General features: G+C 36.6%; 1 protein-coding gene across 1 annotated transcript in view; it reads left to right on the top strand.

Annotated features, from left to right (window-relative positions):
- Positions 1-58: 58 nt before the first annotated feature.
- cenpp (centromere protein P) overlaps positions 59-14,789 on the top strand; it is an 83,146-nt gene continuing 68,415 nt past the window's right edge. The window contains exons 1-5 of the mRNA XM_055218483.2: positions 59-206; positions 1,409-1,551; positions 1,914-2,071; positions 2,513-2,601; positions 4,610-4,698. Coding sequence (XP_055074458.2) covers positions 1,412-1,551; positions 1,914-2,071; positions 2,513-2,601; positions 4,610-4,698 — 476 coding nt within the window. The 5' untranslated portion in view covers positions 59-206; positions 1,409-1,411. The remainder of the gene's footprint in view (positions 207-1,408; positions 1,552-1,913; positions 2,072-2,512; positions 2,602-4,609; positions 4,699-14,789) is intronic.

Below are 14,789 nucleotides of genomic sequence, written 5' to 3'. Positions count from 1 at the left end.
CATTTTACACCATAATCTTATTAAATAGTTAATATTGTACTAATTGCAATTAATGATATTGTTATCATTACAACTTAACTTAATTTATTATTATAAATAGATGAAAATGTCACCCCTGCAGATCTCATTTGGTAAGCTCCGCTTGACGCGGGATTCAGTTGAATCAGTCAGAAAGTCGCAGCGATTCCCTGTAAAAATTCAGTAAAGTAAGTCTATTTTTTATCTCATTTGCACGTGAAATCTGTATAAGTTAGACATATACAATAATACCTACATTTAATATCCAACAGAAATATTTTCTTCTCAGTGAAACTCTGTGTTGGTGGTTTAAACTTTATTTGATCTGTCACATCATATGTTGTTGTTGTCTCATTTACACTCAAGTAACGTTACTATTATTAACCTGTTTAAAAGAATTTCATATAAGGTTTATAATTTTATTTTGATTTCCTGTCGGTTTGTAGTACACGTATGTAAAATAATAAATGTTTTTGAATAGACAACTCGTTGACCGGTTAGTTAGTTCACATATTGGTTTGATATATTAAAGGGGACATATCATGAAAATCTGACTTTTTGTTTAAGGGCTATAATTGGGTCCCCAGTGCTGCTATCAACATTGAAAATGTAAAAAAGATAAACCCAGTAACTTAGTTTTAGTAAACCATTCTCTGCAAGCATGTGAAAAAAAGGTAATTAAACTGTGGCTCCCCTTGTGAGGTCAGAAAGGGATAATACTGGCTTTTAATCTGCACTATTCAACCACGTCACTGCCATTTAGTGCATTTTAAAGGACAAAGTGGCAAGTTTAACATGTTTTAATAAATTATCTATATGGTATTTTGAGCTAAAACTCGACATCTTGAAAAAGTCTTGTGCAATGTCTCCTTTAAAAGTTAGCGTCCCTGTAGCCTAGACAGGTTAAATTAAAACTTATCATTGGGGCGGTTTCCCGGACAGGGATTAGACTAGTCCTAGACTAAAATAAATGTAAGAGTTGTCCAAACTGAAAACATCTTGCACTGACATATCTTAAAATACATCAGTGCTCTTTGTTTTGCCTCAAAATGCACACAAGTAAATGTTTTTAGTAAGGCATGTTTGTTAAAACTAGGTATATTTCCTTATTAAACTAAGGCCTAGACCTGGTTTAAGCTAACCCCTGTCCGGGAAACCACCCTATTATCATCTTAAAACAATTTCTGACATGAGTTTATATATGTTTGACTAATTTTTTTGCATAATGATGGAGATTTTTCAATCTAACTTAAATCCGTAAAATGATTTTTGTTGCCTAATATAAATTGTATCTACACATTACACCAATCATATAGTAATAATAGTAAATTATTATAAAAGTTGATATTATATATCATGTGTAATTATTCTACTTATGTTACATAAACAGTGTATGTTGACCAAGATCATGGAGCAGAAATATGAGGATGAGATTCAGATGCTTCAGAAGGAGATTGAAATGCTGGAGGCTGAACGAGAAGAAAGTCTACGATCCATTTTCATAGAGCATGGAGGTCGACTGCAACAGGAAATGTTAGTGACCACTTGATTTTACGTTTGTAGAGGAATTATTATGGGATGCATCTGTAAAATTTATGCAAAGTTTTGTCCTAAAGGTTTAATAATACCAATTCAACAAGCATTTGATTTTCCCAAAGACTTTGGCTCTACCAAAAACGTCCACTTTAGGATGACCCGCCTGACACTGCAACTAGGGGTGAGGTTATTTGTTTGCCGAGTAATGCTAGACGTAGGAATATTCGGGAGACCAATTCTCTTTGATGTCAGTCAGTAGAGGCACAAAAATGACCACTTCACCTTTATTGTAAGTTTCATTGTAAGAAAATAATGTCAGATAATGTGAATATTTCATCTGCATGTTTAATCTGTTTCAGAAAATCAGTCTTTGAGGAAAAGGAAGGCGGTGGAGAACAAAAACACGCTCTTTCAAAGCTCATCACACAAATCAGAAATCTGGAGAAAGACCTCAGACGACAGACTGAAATCAACGGGATCGCTCTAAATGAGTGCTTTATGAAGACGTTGCACAAAAGTGAGATTTTCTTCCCTTTTGTTTAGGGACGCATAACGATTAATCGTGATTAATCTATAGCAGAATAAAAGTTTTTGTTTACATGATATATCTGTGTGTGAACTGTGTATAATAACTTTGTATAGATAAATGCACACGCATACATGTATATATTTAAGAAATGTATATATGTGTATATACATTTGTATATTTATGTATAATTTATATAATATATAAATATAAATACTTAATATATAGTTTTCTTAAAATTACACATGCATGTGTGCATACTTATATTATTATTATTATTATTATTATTATACACAGTACACACACATTTATGATGTAAACAAAAACTTTTATTCTGCTACAGATTATTTGCGATTAATCGTTATGCATTTCTACTTTTACTTAATCTTTGTGTTTTTTATATCTCCTTTAACATCTGTTTCATCTCCTCAGGTGAAAGCAGACAGGTACAGCAAGTCAGACTTGCTGGTCACTGCGGTCTGCTGTTGTTTCAAGTTGAGTTTGCCGTGACTGAGATTCAGGTACAAATAAGCTATTAAATACAGTAAACTCTTCATTACGGTTTGTTTTTTTTCATATATAGGATTTCCTTTACTGTTTGTATTGTCAGTCATTTTGTCATTTGCATTTATGCATTTATTAATAAAAAAAACTCATCAAGAAGTAGGATAATTTGAGATTATGGACCACAAAACCATTCATAATGGTGAATTTTTTTTAAAGAGCACCTATTTTCCGATTCACGTTTTTACATTTCCTTTGGCGTGTATTAGTTCATGTTAACGATATGCAAAAGGTACAAAGTAAACAATGACGTGAGTTATCGCCGGCAGCTAGGGCTGGGAAAAAATCGATTTGATTTTAAAATCGAGTTGGTAGGTCAAATCGATTCATATTTTCAAAAAATCAAGTTTTTTAAATTTTTTTCTCCCCCTCTGCAGTATAGCACAGTACATACATTTTGCATTCGCCAAATCTTCCTTCAGGGTTTCCGTAGGACGCTCCCTGCGGGGCAGCCCTCTGCCCCTCCCCTCTCCCGAGTTTGTTTGGATTTGCGTAAATTTCATGTTGATGCAATTTAATTAAATATAATAAGTATATATTTTTAAAATATGTGTACAGTTTGCAATTATTTTGTTATAAATGGGGGCGGGGGGAAAAAATCGAATCGTAAAACGAGTTTTTTATTTAAAAATCAAAGATTTTTTTAGGGGGACAAATCGCCCAGCCCTACCGCCAACGTAAATCTCTTTTCTTGGACGAAAGGCAACCGTTTCCTGGCATATAGAAAACAATTGTGACATTATCATAATTCCTCCCACTTCGGCCTCACAGCCTGTAAGTTAAGTCCTATTGGACTATAAACCACGCGAACACATTGTATTATACCAAATACACAAAATAATGTTGTTGTTTTTTAAGCAATCAAGTAGGTGCTCTTTAAATGGAGATTTATACATCATCTTAAAGCTGAATAAATAAGCTTTCCCTTGATGTATGGGATAGTACAATATTTGGCCCGAGATACAACTATATGAAAATCTGGAATCGGAAGGTGCAAAAAAAAAAAAAAATCGAAATAGTTTTGCTTATGAAGTCCTTAGCAACTGCATTCACTCACAAAATAATGTTTTAGTTTTTACGATATGAAATTTACAAAATATATTAATGTAACATTAATTTTCCTTTTTTTGTGTGCAAAAAAGTAAAATCGATAATTTTGACCCATACAATGTATTTTTTTTTTACTTTTGCTACAAATATACCCTTGCTACTTAAGACTGGCTTTGTGGTCCAGGCAGGGTCACATTTAAATTTGACTACTGTCATGAAAGTGTATATAGATGATTGTATACTTAAAAAAATTCACTTTATGAAATAAGTGTAGGAATTCGTATTCATTTTACAGTTTTTCCAATGCTTATACTCAACACAAGAGGGCAGCTTGTCTCTTTTATTATACCAGTATTCCAGTCTGGTCTGTAGATTCCTTCAACATTCTTTTGCTTTGTTTAGAAACCGATAGATAAGCTGGATGTTGACCACACTGTCTAAAACCACAAACTGTACTCTCTGATCTGATCTGATGTCATGACATGCAAAATTATATTATGTGCTGTTATCCTTATGATCATATTTTGATACAGTGTGAACAAATAAGTCTATTGAACTAGCACAAATATATACACAGTTGTACTAGTTCATTTAAAACATATGGAGTTTGGCTGGGTTAGTGACCGCATCTCTAATACAAAGTCATAACTTATTATACACTGCAATGATTTTGGCAGATCAACATGAGACTCTTTTCATATTAAAGATATAAAGAAATATAAAATAAAAGTTTATACTGTAAACATGAATGGCTAGAATAGAAATGTATCATTTGAAATGTGTGATGTTTTTCCTTATAAGATGGACATTTCCAGTGAGATCTCCATTTTATTGACAGGTGATAGAAGTAATGGACAAAAGCAGGTGTTATAGAGGTTATTTATGACCGTGTTTAACTTACAGTATCTGTTGCAGGAGGATAAAGCTTTGCACAGAAGAATTACCGAGCTCAATATTGTCGTGGATGGTGCAGAATTTAAAGATTTTTCTGCATTTGTATCCAGGTAGAGTAACTTTTTTTTATCACATTTATTATGTGAAATTCTTAGCCTAATCATTTGTACTGTTCTAAAGCTGATGGATTTACTTATTTGCTTGACTGAATCATGAGACATCCCTTCTGGAGAAAATCCAGTTTTCATGCATAAAAAGTTACAGCCAACAGTGTGAGTAAACATCAGGCAAGTGATTTCCCAGACAGCGTTTTGCTTTATGCTCGCAACCAGACTCGGATCAAAACAAAATGCATACATGGGAAATACATTTGGCAGGGTGTGAGGGACTTATTAGATGGATGCTGAGTGAACGTGTCTGGATGTTGTTAACACAGCGTTCCAGCAGAGATCTGATTTTCGCATCACAGGTTGATTGACAAGTGTTTTTATGGAGGGGTAAACGCCTGTTAAACTTCACTATTGATAGATTCAATGACTGTGATATACTCTAATTCTTCATTAAATGTATGTGAACAAAAAGCCAGATAATCACAAAAATATACAGCATACAAAACAAGTACTGTTTTGGTTTTCTGGGTTTTTCTTCTATTGTTTTATGTTTGCAACTGAAAGGTTTTATTTATCCATGTTTATTTATCAATGATTAAGGCTGAAATCACAAATACAAGTTTGTGATTATTAACCATGTGTGGTCCATATCTGTGGTAGCTGTGTGTTCTCTTGCAGGGCTCAGCAATGTTTTTGTTTTTTTAAAGAAATGTGTTAGGATTTGGACAGATGAACCCAATAGCGGACGATGAAGGGGTTAACAAAATACTTTAATATATAACAAAACAAAACAAAGGCCCACGTGGGGGCAAACAGTATAGACAGACACAAAAGACTAGACTACACTTGACAATGAAACACTACTAGATACTTGACTGAAATACACAACTTGATAACACGGACAATACAAAATGAACCTGCACAGAAACAAGGACAAGAGAACATTATATAAGAGAAACTAAACAAGATAACGAGGAGGGAACAGGTGATGGGAATAAGTAATAATTAACAATAAGCAGGAGGACGAGGGGGCGGGGAAAAATGACAAGACACCGGAGGCACATGCCAAACACAAAAACAAGGCATGAACCTCCACACAAGGCCAGGGACTGCCAGAACTCTGCCACCATGACAAAATACAAATTTAACACAAGACTTCAAGGCAGAGTCCTGACAAAATGTCCAATAAATCTCCATTCTGCCCTTTTCATTTGCTTGCCACAAAAATTTTTACATAATAAGTCAAATATTTTTAAATGTATTAGAAAGCAACATAGTTGTGTTTTATTTAGATATTAATATCCCTCTTAAAGGGATAGTTTGATCAAAAATCAAAAAATTACCCATGAATTTTCTCATCCTCAAGTTAAATATGTCCATTGTTTTTCATACAAACATCATATTCAGATATAAAATGTCTTAGCTCTTCCAATCTTAATAATATGCATCCATCCATCAAAAATATAAAAGATATTTTACACGGCTGCAGGAAAATAAATAAAGGCCTTCTGAGGGTAACTGATGCAATTTTGTAAGAGAAATAAAATTTTACAAACAAAAATAACTAGCTTCTGGTAATGCCGCTATCTTAGGGCTCAGTCACACCAAAAGCGCTTTAAACGCTTGCAAACGCAAGGCGCGATGCACTGCCTTTTTTAAAAAAAGAGCAGTGCAGCGCGGCTTTTCATATTGCTAAGCAACCACCGACTCAGCTGTCTTGTCAATCAAATATTGAAGCGTGAGCGCTCTTTTGCTGTTAACTGTCATATTAGCAGAAACTTTAAAAGGAGGGCGCTTGCTCTGACCTTGTTTGAGGATAAGAGGAGCACAAACACGCAGGAGAGAGTGAGCGAGTGGAGTCCGGTTCTTCAAAGCAACTGTAAACTTCCCTCGCCACAACGTAAGGCCCGCCTCTCCCCTCATTCGATTGGACAATGGAAGACGCGAATGACGTCAGGCGCTCCTCCGCCCTCAGCGCTCCTTCAAAGACGCGTGCGCGGCAGGCGGCAGAAAACCGCAAGGCGCTCGGCGCGCATAAACAGCGCGCAAACGCGCCCTGCCCATAGAATATCATTCAAAAAAGGCGCCTGCAACTGCCATAAACGCTTTTGGTGTGACTGAGCCCTTAGACTGCATTTAAATTTGACTGTCTTTTGCTGCAAAACCCTCTAAGTGCATGCAAGTTTTTTGGCAAACATCTGCAAAATCTACTTCTTTGGACAAGTCGGAGTAAACAATTGCAAAATCACTTAATATTGTCAGAATGTAAAAAATGAAGAAACTGAACCACGCATTAGGGGGCGTTGTGGTCCATGTGTCTTCCACAAACAGATTGTTTTCAAGTCCAAGTTCTCACAAGGGCCATAAGTTTGAATGTGATCCATGGTTGTTCGGCACATCATTTAATTCATCTTTCGTGAACTTAGTTGGTGTGCACACCAACGCTTTTAAACGTGGCTGAAAACGCCAAGTGGAAGCCGACTGGCCGCTTTTTTTCAGCCGATTGCCAGCTTTTTTTAGCTGAGCACTTTGGTTGCTGTGATACTTCGTTGTACGATGCGACGAGCTGAGGTTTTCACCCAAAGTTGAATATTTCTCAACTCTCGACGTTCAGCCCAGAAAAACCACCGAGCGCCGGCTTTCAGCGCGAAAAAAAGCCAGTTGCTGGCTTTTTTGAAAAACTCTGCGCTTCCATTGGAAAAAATTTAAAACACACACCAGCCGCCGGTGTAAAAGCTTTGGTGTGCACACCCGCTTTGGTGTGCACACCCCCTTAGGTGAAAACGCCTGGAGGATGCTGAATCCCAGCAGTTTTTTCAGCTGAGCACCAGCTTTCTTCAGCTGAGCACCAGCTTTCTTCAGCTGAGCGCTTTGGTAGCTGTGATACTTAAGCTGTGAACTGGTTGGTTGTTGTGATACTTGTCCCGCCCTTCCTCCACTCTGATTAGACGGCTGTGTGAGAACTGAAATTGACGACCAAAGCTTTTCACCCAAAGTTGAATCTCCTTCAGTTCTCACCGTTCAGTGCTGAGTGCGAAAAAACGTTGAGCACCGGCTTTTAACGCAGAAATAAGCGCTAGCTGTGGGCTTTTTTTGAAAAACACTGCGCTTCCATTACAAACATACGACAGCCGCCGCTGTAAAAGCTTTGGTGTGCACGCCCCCTTAGAGGACAAGTGCTCAAAGTCGATGTGGCGTTTAGCAGATTCTGCCAACAAATCGAGGTGAATCTGATAACACCGCAGTGTTCCTAAATGGCACGAGGCCGGGATTAAGCACATTTGAAGCTAAAATATTTGATGAACATATAATACATGCCGAGAGCTTTTTTTGATGGAGGTGGCGTTTAGTGGCTTTTTCATCTGAGCTCATTTCATATAGTATATTGTCGCTGCCCGATGAAACTCACGTATGTCCAAAACGGTTACTTTTCAGGAAGTGAAAAAACACCGTATTTCAAAAGCAGTTGAATGTAACGTTGTCATACTTGGTACGGCATCTTTACATTTAACCATATTCTTGCCAGTGTAATGATATAATCCACATTTGACCAAAATTGAGTTTAAATGGACATACGTGCATATTTTACAGTAACGGTGGTCGATACGCGTTCTTCCGATCATTAATTAGAATGGCCAAGTCGCGTTTCATATTGACAGATGAGTAGCTCATTTCATTAAATTTGCCTACGTTTTAGTTTATTAAATACGCTTAGTTTATTAAATATTAATTATACATTTATTTAATGTTTCTTGCAAACTATGAAGGGACAATGAATCAATACACCGACATGGTAATGCTAGACAGATACTTTGTTTGCACAGTCCTACCGTAATTTTGTCACTCCTAGACGTACGTCTGGCGTCAGGGGGGTGAGGTTTACCTCGATGAAGGAAAGTCATTGTCTCACCAGGCTATGTTTATTTGGCTATCCAGTGCTGAGCTTCGATGAAAATTCACGAGACCGGCGAGATGCTTCCACAGGGCGGAAGATACACGTCGTGATTGACAGCTTTGACACCAAATGGATATACGTGAAAATCAGATTACATGATTTCACAACTTCTCATTGGCCTTTAAGATATGTGGAGCATTCGCATACTGTATATGGAAATGAACCTGGACATTCAATCCGTCGAAAAATCGGCAAAATGGACATACGTGGTTTTCATCGGACAGCGACAATATGTGACCCTGGAAGACAAAACCAGTCATAAGGGTCTATTTCTACATCATCCGAAAGCTAAAAAATAAATAAGTATATAAATAATATAATAATAATATATAACGTATATAATCTTCATGGAAATATCTTCATGGAACATGATCTACATAATATACTAATGTTTTTGGCATAAAATAAAAATCAATCAAAATCAAAAGCGTTTGACCCATACAATGTATTTGTTGCTTTTTCTGAAAGTATACCCGTGTGACTTATGTCTGGTTTTGTGCATGGTCCAGGGTCACATTTTACATTTTTTTTACTTTATTGTTGAGTCCTGTGTCCGATTTTATTATTTTCTCTTCTCTGTTCGGTTTCATATTTTTTTGTGTTCTAGTTTTCTTTTTTTTAACTTCATTGTATAATCACATTGTTGTATTGCATTTTGTTCTGTTCTATTTGTTTGGAACTACAACTACAAGAACGTGTTTATGTTGGTGGAGTAACCTCTCTTTTTAAACTGTGGGTGGTTCCTCTGCTGGTTCCTTAATAAGGTTTAGCTGTGTGAGTCCAGAAGAACGCTTTGTCCAATATAATGATGTGTGGATTTAATGGTAAAAGGTGCTGTGTTGACGGCCCGTGACACGTCCCGCTCATTAAACTGTCAACAAACAGCACCAGTGAGTCAATAACGGGCAGCAGAACCCCACAGTGTGCGCTCTGTAAAACGTGGACCACCTCGGGTCAGTCTAGACGGTGTCAAACTTTAAAGCAGGACGATCCACACTGACAACTTCACCAGAATCTCACCTCGAAGATGAAAGCATTGTTTTCCTACATAAATATGCCTGTATCGTCTGTTAAACATTCCTGTGGTCTTAAGTACAGTTTTGTGATTTTGTTATTTGGAAAAGCGCAACACAACGGTACCCATTAAAGTAACACCTTTTGAAGTTCAAGTCTTTAGTCATCAACAAAGAAAACAGTCATTTAGAGATAATTTGAAGGTTAGGTTATTTGGACTATGTTGTTTAGTAGAGTTACTGTACACTTTAAAGAGAGATACTTTGGAGTTGCTGAGAAATTGTTGTTCTTTCATGATAGCACCGACCTCTGGTCTTCACAAAATACCGTAGGGTCTATGTTACACATTATAAAACTTTATTTCCACTGTATCTAAATTAGATGCAAATGCATTAAAGCGCCCCTATTACGTTGCTAAAAAGAACATTATTTTGTGTTCATCGTTCAAAGTTCATCGTTCTAAGAAATCAAGGTGTGCGCCGATTGGTCGAATACCTAAAGCGAGTTGCGGAAATGTGGCACTCTTTACCATAATGGAAGATCAGCTCCCAACAGGAGTTAATATTGTCTTTACTACCTTATCAATACGAGCCTTAATCTGAACCAGAAAATGCAGATGACCAAACTGATCGATCAACTTTGCCAGTGCGGCTTGAGCAGAACGTAACAGATTGGTAATGTAAGGATGCTAAAACATAAAACCATGTCTGAAACAAGCGCTATTCTACACATTTATCAAAACTTGTGTTTGAATAATGGTTTGAATAGTCAGTAGTAAATTCTTTAAATATGAAAACATATACTTACAGACTATGAATCAGAAGCGAGCGGGATTATGATAATGACCGTTGTTTCCATGTCAACTCGCTGCGTTCATTGTAGTCCAAGAAAAGAGATTTCAGTTGGAGACGATAACTCGCGTCTTCATAGACTTTGGGATTTGTAACTTTGCATATAGTTAACTCAGCCTGAATTCGTACATATTTTACGAGATGGCTAATTCGTATCAATTCATACAAACCTTATCATGCAAAATTGTACGATTCTCATGAAATCTCAACAAACCCGAACCCCTAACCTTGCACCTAACCCCAACGTCACAGGGGTCAAGGCAAATCGTACCAAAACTTACAAATGTGGTCGGATGAATTGATACGAATTAGTCAACTCGTAAAATATGTACGAATTCTCATGAGATAGCGTTGGTTAACATGTACTAACACACTTACACACCAAAGGAAATGTAAAATCGTACATATTTTACGAGATAGCTAATTCGTATCAATTCATACGAACCTTATCATGCAAAATTGTACGAATCTCATGAAAAAACAACAACAAAACCGAACCCCTAACCCCGCACCTAACTCCAATGTCACAGGGGTCAAGGCAAATCGTACCAAAACTTACGAATGTGGTCGTATGAATTAATACGAATTAGTCAACTCGTAAAATATGTACGAATTCTCATGAGATAGCGTTGGTTAACATGTACTAACTTACACTTACACACCAAAGGAAATGTAAAATCGTACATATTTTACGAGATAGCTAATTCGTATCAATTCATACGAACCTTATTATGCAAAATTGTACGAATCTCATGAAAAAACAACAACAAAACTGAACCCCTAACCCCGCACCTAACCCCAACGTCACAGGAGTCAAGGCAAATCGTACCAAAACTTACGAATGTGGTCGTATGAATTCATACGAATTAGTCAACTCGTAAAATATGTACGAATTCTCATGAGATAGCGTTGGTTAACATGTACTTACACTTACACACCAAAGGGAATGTAAAATCGTACATATTTTACAAGATAGCTAATTTGTATCAATTCATATGAACTTAACATGCAAAATTGTACGATTCTCGTGAAAAAACAACAACAAAACCGAACCCCTAACCCCGCACCTAACCCCAACGTCACTGGGGTCAAGGCAAATCGTACCAAAACTTACGAATGTGGTCGTATGAATTAATACGAATTAGTCAACTCGTAAAATATGTACGAATTCTCATGAGATAGCGTTGGTTAACATGTACTAACTTACACTTACACACCAAAGGAAATGTAAAATCGTACATATTTTATGAGATAGCTAATTTGTATCAATTCATATGAACTTAACATGCAAAATTGTATGATTCTCATGAAAAAAACAACAACAAAATCTAACCCCGCACCTAATCCCAACGTCACAGGGGTCAAGGCAAATCTTACCAAAACGTACGAATGTGGTCGTATGAATTAATAGGAATTAGTCAACTCGTAAAATATGTACGAATTCTCATGAGATAGCGTTGGTTAACATGTACTAACACACTTACACACCAAAGGAAATGTAAAATCGTACATATTTTACGAGATAGCTAATTTGTATTAATTCATATGAACTTATCATGCAAAATTGTATGATTCTCATGAAAAAAAAAAAAAAAAATCTAACCCCGCACCTAACCCCAACGTCACAGGGGTCAAGGCAAATCGTACCAAAACTTACGAATGTGGTCGTATGAATTAATAGGAATTAGTCAACTCGTAAAATATGTACGAATTCTCATGAGATAGCGTTGGTTAACATGTACTAACTTACACACCAAAGGAAAAGTAAAATCGTACATATTTTACGAGATAGCTAATTTGTATTAATTCATATGAACTTAACATGCAAAATTGTATGATTCTCATGAAAAAAACAACAACAAAATCTAACCCCGCACCTAACCCCAACGTCACAGGGGTCAAGGCAAATCGTACCAAAACTTACGAATGTGGTCGTATGAATTAATAGGAATAAGTCAACTCGTAAAATATGTACGAATTCTCATGAGATAGCGTTGGTTAACATGTACTAACTTACACACCAAAGGAAAAGTAAAATCGTACATATTTTACGAGATAGCTAATTTGTATCAATTCATATGAACTTAACATGCAAAATTGTACGATTCTCATGAAAAAACAACAACAAAACCTAACCCTGCACCTAACCCCAACGTCACAGGGGTCAAGGCAAATCGTACCAAAACTTACGAATGTGGTCGTATAAATTAATACGAATTAGTTAACTCGTAAAATATGTATGAATTCTCGTGAGATAGCGTTGGTGAACATGTACTAAAACACACTTAAGGGAGTCGCACATCGGACGCGCAGCTCAGCGCCCCGCCATTCTAAAAAAATCGAACACATTGTTTTCTATAAGTATACGCACACCGGTGCCTACAGGTGGCGCCTGTACGCAGTGCCCAGGTTTGACTCAGGAAGTTGCTCAAATCCCTTTCGCGCCACAGAGCGGCACTCACTTAGTTTAACATTAAATAACATCATATTTGTCACAAATCATTAACGATTAACATTGGCTGCTAACTTATATTTTGCATTTTGAAGTAGACGCTATCTGACTAAGCTTGCGCTATTTAATGTGCACTTCTGGTATACGATAGCTCCGAGTTGTCCTTGATGCGACTCGACGCGGCGCGACGCTGAGCTGCACGTCTGGTGTGCGACTCCCTTTACACACCAAAGGAAATGTAAAATCGTACATATTTTATGAGATAGCTAATTTGTATCAATTCATATAAACTTAATCATGCAAAATTTTACGATTCTCATGAAAAAAAAACCAACAACAAAACATAACCCCGCACCTAACCCTAACGTCACAAGGGTCAAGGCAAATCGTACCAAAACTTACGAATGTGGTCGTATAAATTAATAAGAATTAGTTAACTCGTAAAATATGTATGAATTCTCGTGAGATAGCGTTGGTTAACATGTACTTACTCACACTTAGACACCAAATAAAATGTAAAACCGTGAAACGGAAAATAGGGGCTCTTTTATGTCGAGTGAATCCTCAAATTTTTACCTGCTCCTCCTGTACAACGCACACATTGTTCAGATAGCTTGTGTATGGTGCGTTAATTGTTTTTTTTATTTTTTATTTTGGCGGACATGGATACTGTGAATTGTTGAATGGAAAGAATTAAAAATTGTAGCTCTGAAAAAATAACAGCATATGGGTTTCGAGCGACATGAGTAAATGTTGACAGGGTTTTTACTTTTGGGTGAGCCATTCCATTTAAGCGTACTATTTTGAACCACTAATCTGGTTGGCATTTAGCCGTGAATTTATTCAGAGTTGTTGTATGTCTGAAGACATGACATTAAGATGTCTCCCACAGTTGTTCCACTTAGTCCCTAGATGTTTTGGCTGAGATGACAGATTACAATCTGAGGTATTCCTCTCCCTTGCTGCTGTTTTGGCGGCGATTTGTTTGGGCCTTTTTTTTAATCCTGGTCGCTAAATGTACATCTGGATCATATTGTCTGGTCTGAGTCTGTCCTGGCACAAGGGAGTCGGAAAAATACTGAAGATAATGATTCTCACATAAGTCTGAGTTGCCTCTGCATTTTTAGGTTTTAGGAAGAAGCATTTTATAACCATTATGTTCCATGTTGAAAGAGCGTTTTGTGTGCGACTGCGGTCAGGTAGATTCAGACATGTCTGGGGAGATATTTTGAAGTGATAAAACTTTATTAGAATAACTATTATTGTTCAATCCACAGTATGTCATAAATAATTGTCAAAATATGTACCACTTGGGTACTACCCTTTCAAAAAGTACAGCTTTGCACCTAAAGAGTTCATATTAGGACCTCAAACGTACTAAATATATACATATTTGTACATATTACACAAAAATGATGTGTTATTTTTTTACACATTGCTTGTGTCATGCTATTTAGCACATTATGTGTCACTTTGTGTAAAAATAAATAAAAGCGACAACACAAGTTGTTTAACATTAAATCTCTTGTCCCTACAAAAACACAGTTTTTGTTGTTTTTAACACATTTTAAATGGTATTGCAGGGCTCCAGACTAACTTTTTTCACTAGGAGCACAGTGGCCCCAAAGTTTTAGGGGCGCAACCAGAAAATTTGGGGGCACACACCGTCAATCAACATGCTAACCAAATATTCACATTTCTACTAATTTCCACTTTATTACTAATAAATACGTTAATGATAGATGCAGAAAGTACAGTGTGCTGTTTTCAAATTCAGTGTCACATCACAAAAAAAGGTCAAATTTACTGGTCGCACATG

The sequence above is a fragment of the Misgurnus anguillicaudatus genome, chromosome 23 (genome assembly GCF_027580225.2).
Source record: "Misgurnus anguillicaudatus chromosome 23, ASM2758022v2, whole genome shotgun sequence".
NCBI classification, from domain to species: Eukaryota; Metazoa; Chordata; class Actinopteri; order Cypriniformes; family Cobitidae; genus Misgurnus; species Misgurnus anguillicaudatus.
The sequence above is the reverse complement of the archived record's forward strand: the minus strand, read 5'-3'. Positions and strand labels throughout refer to the sequence as shown.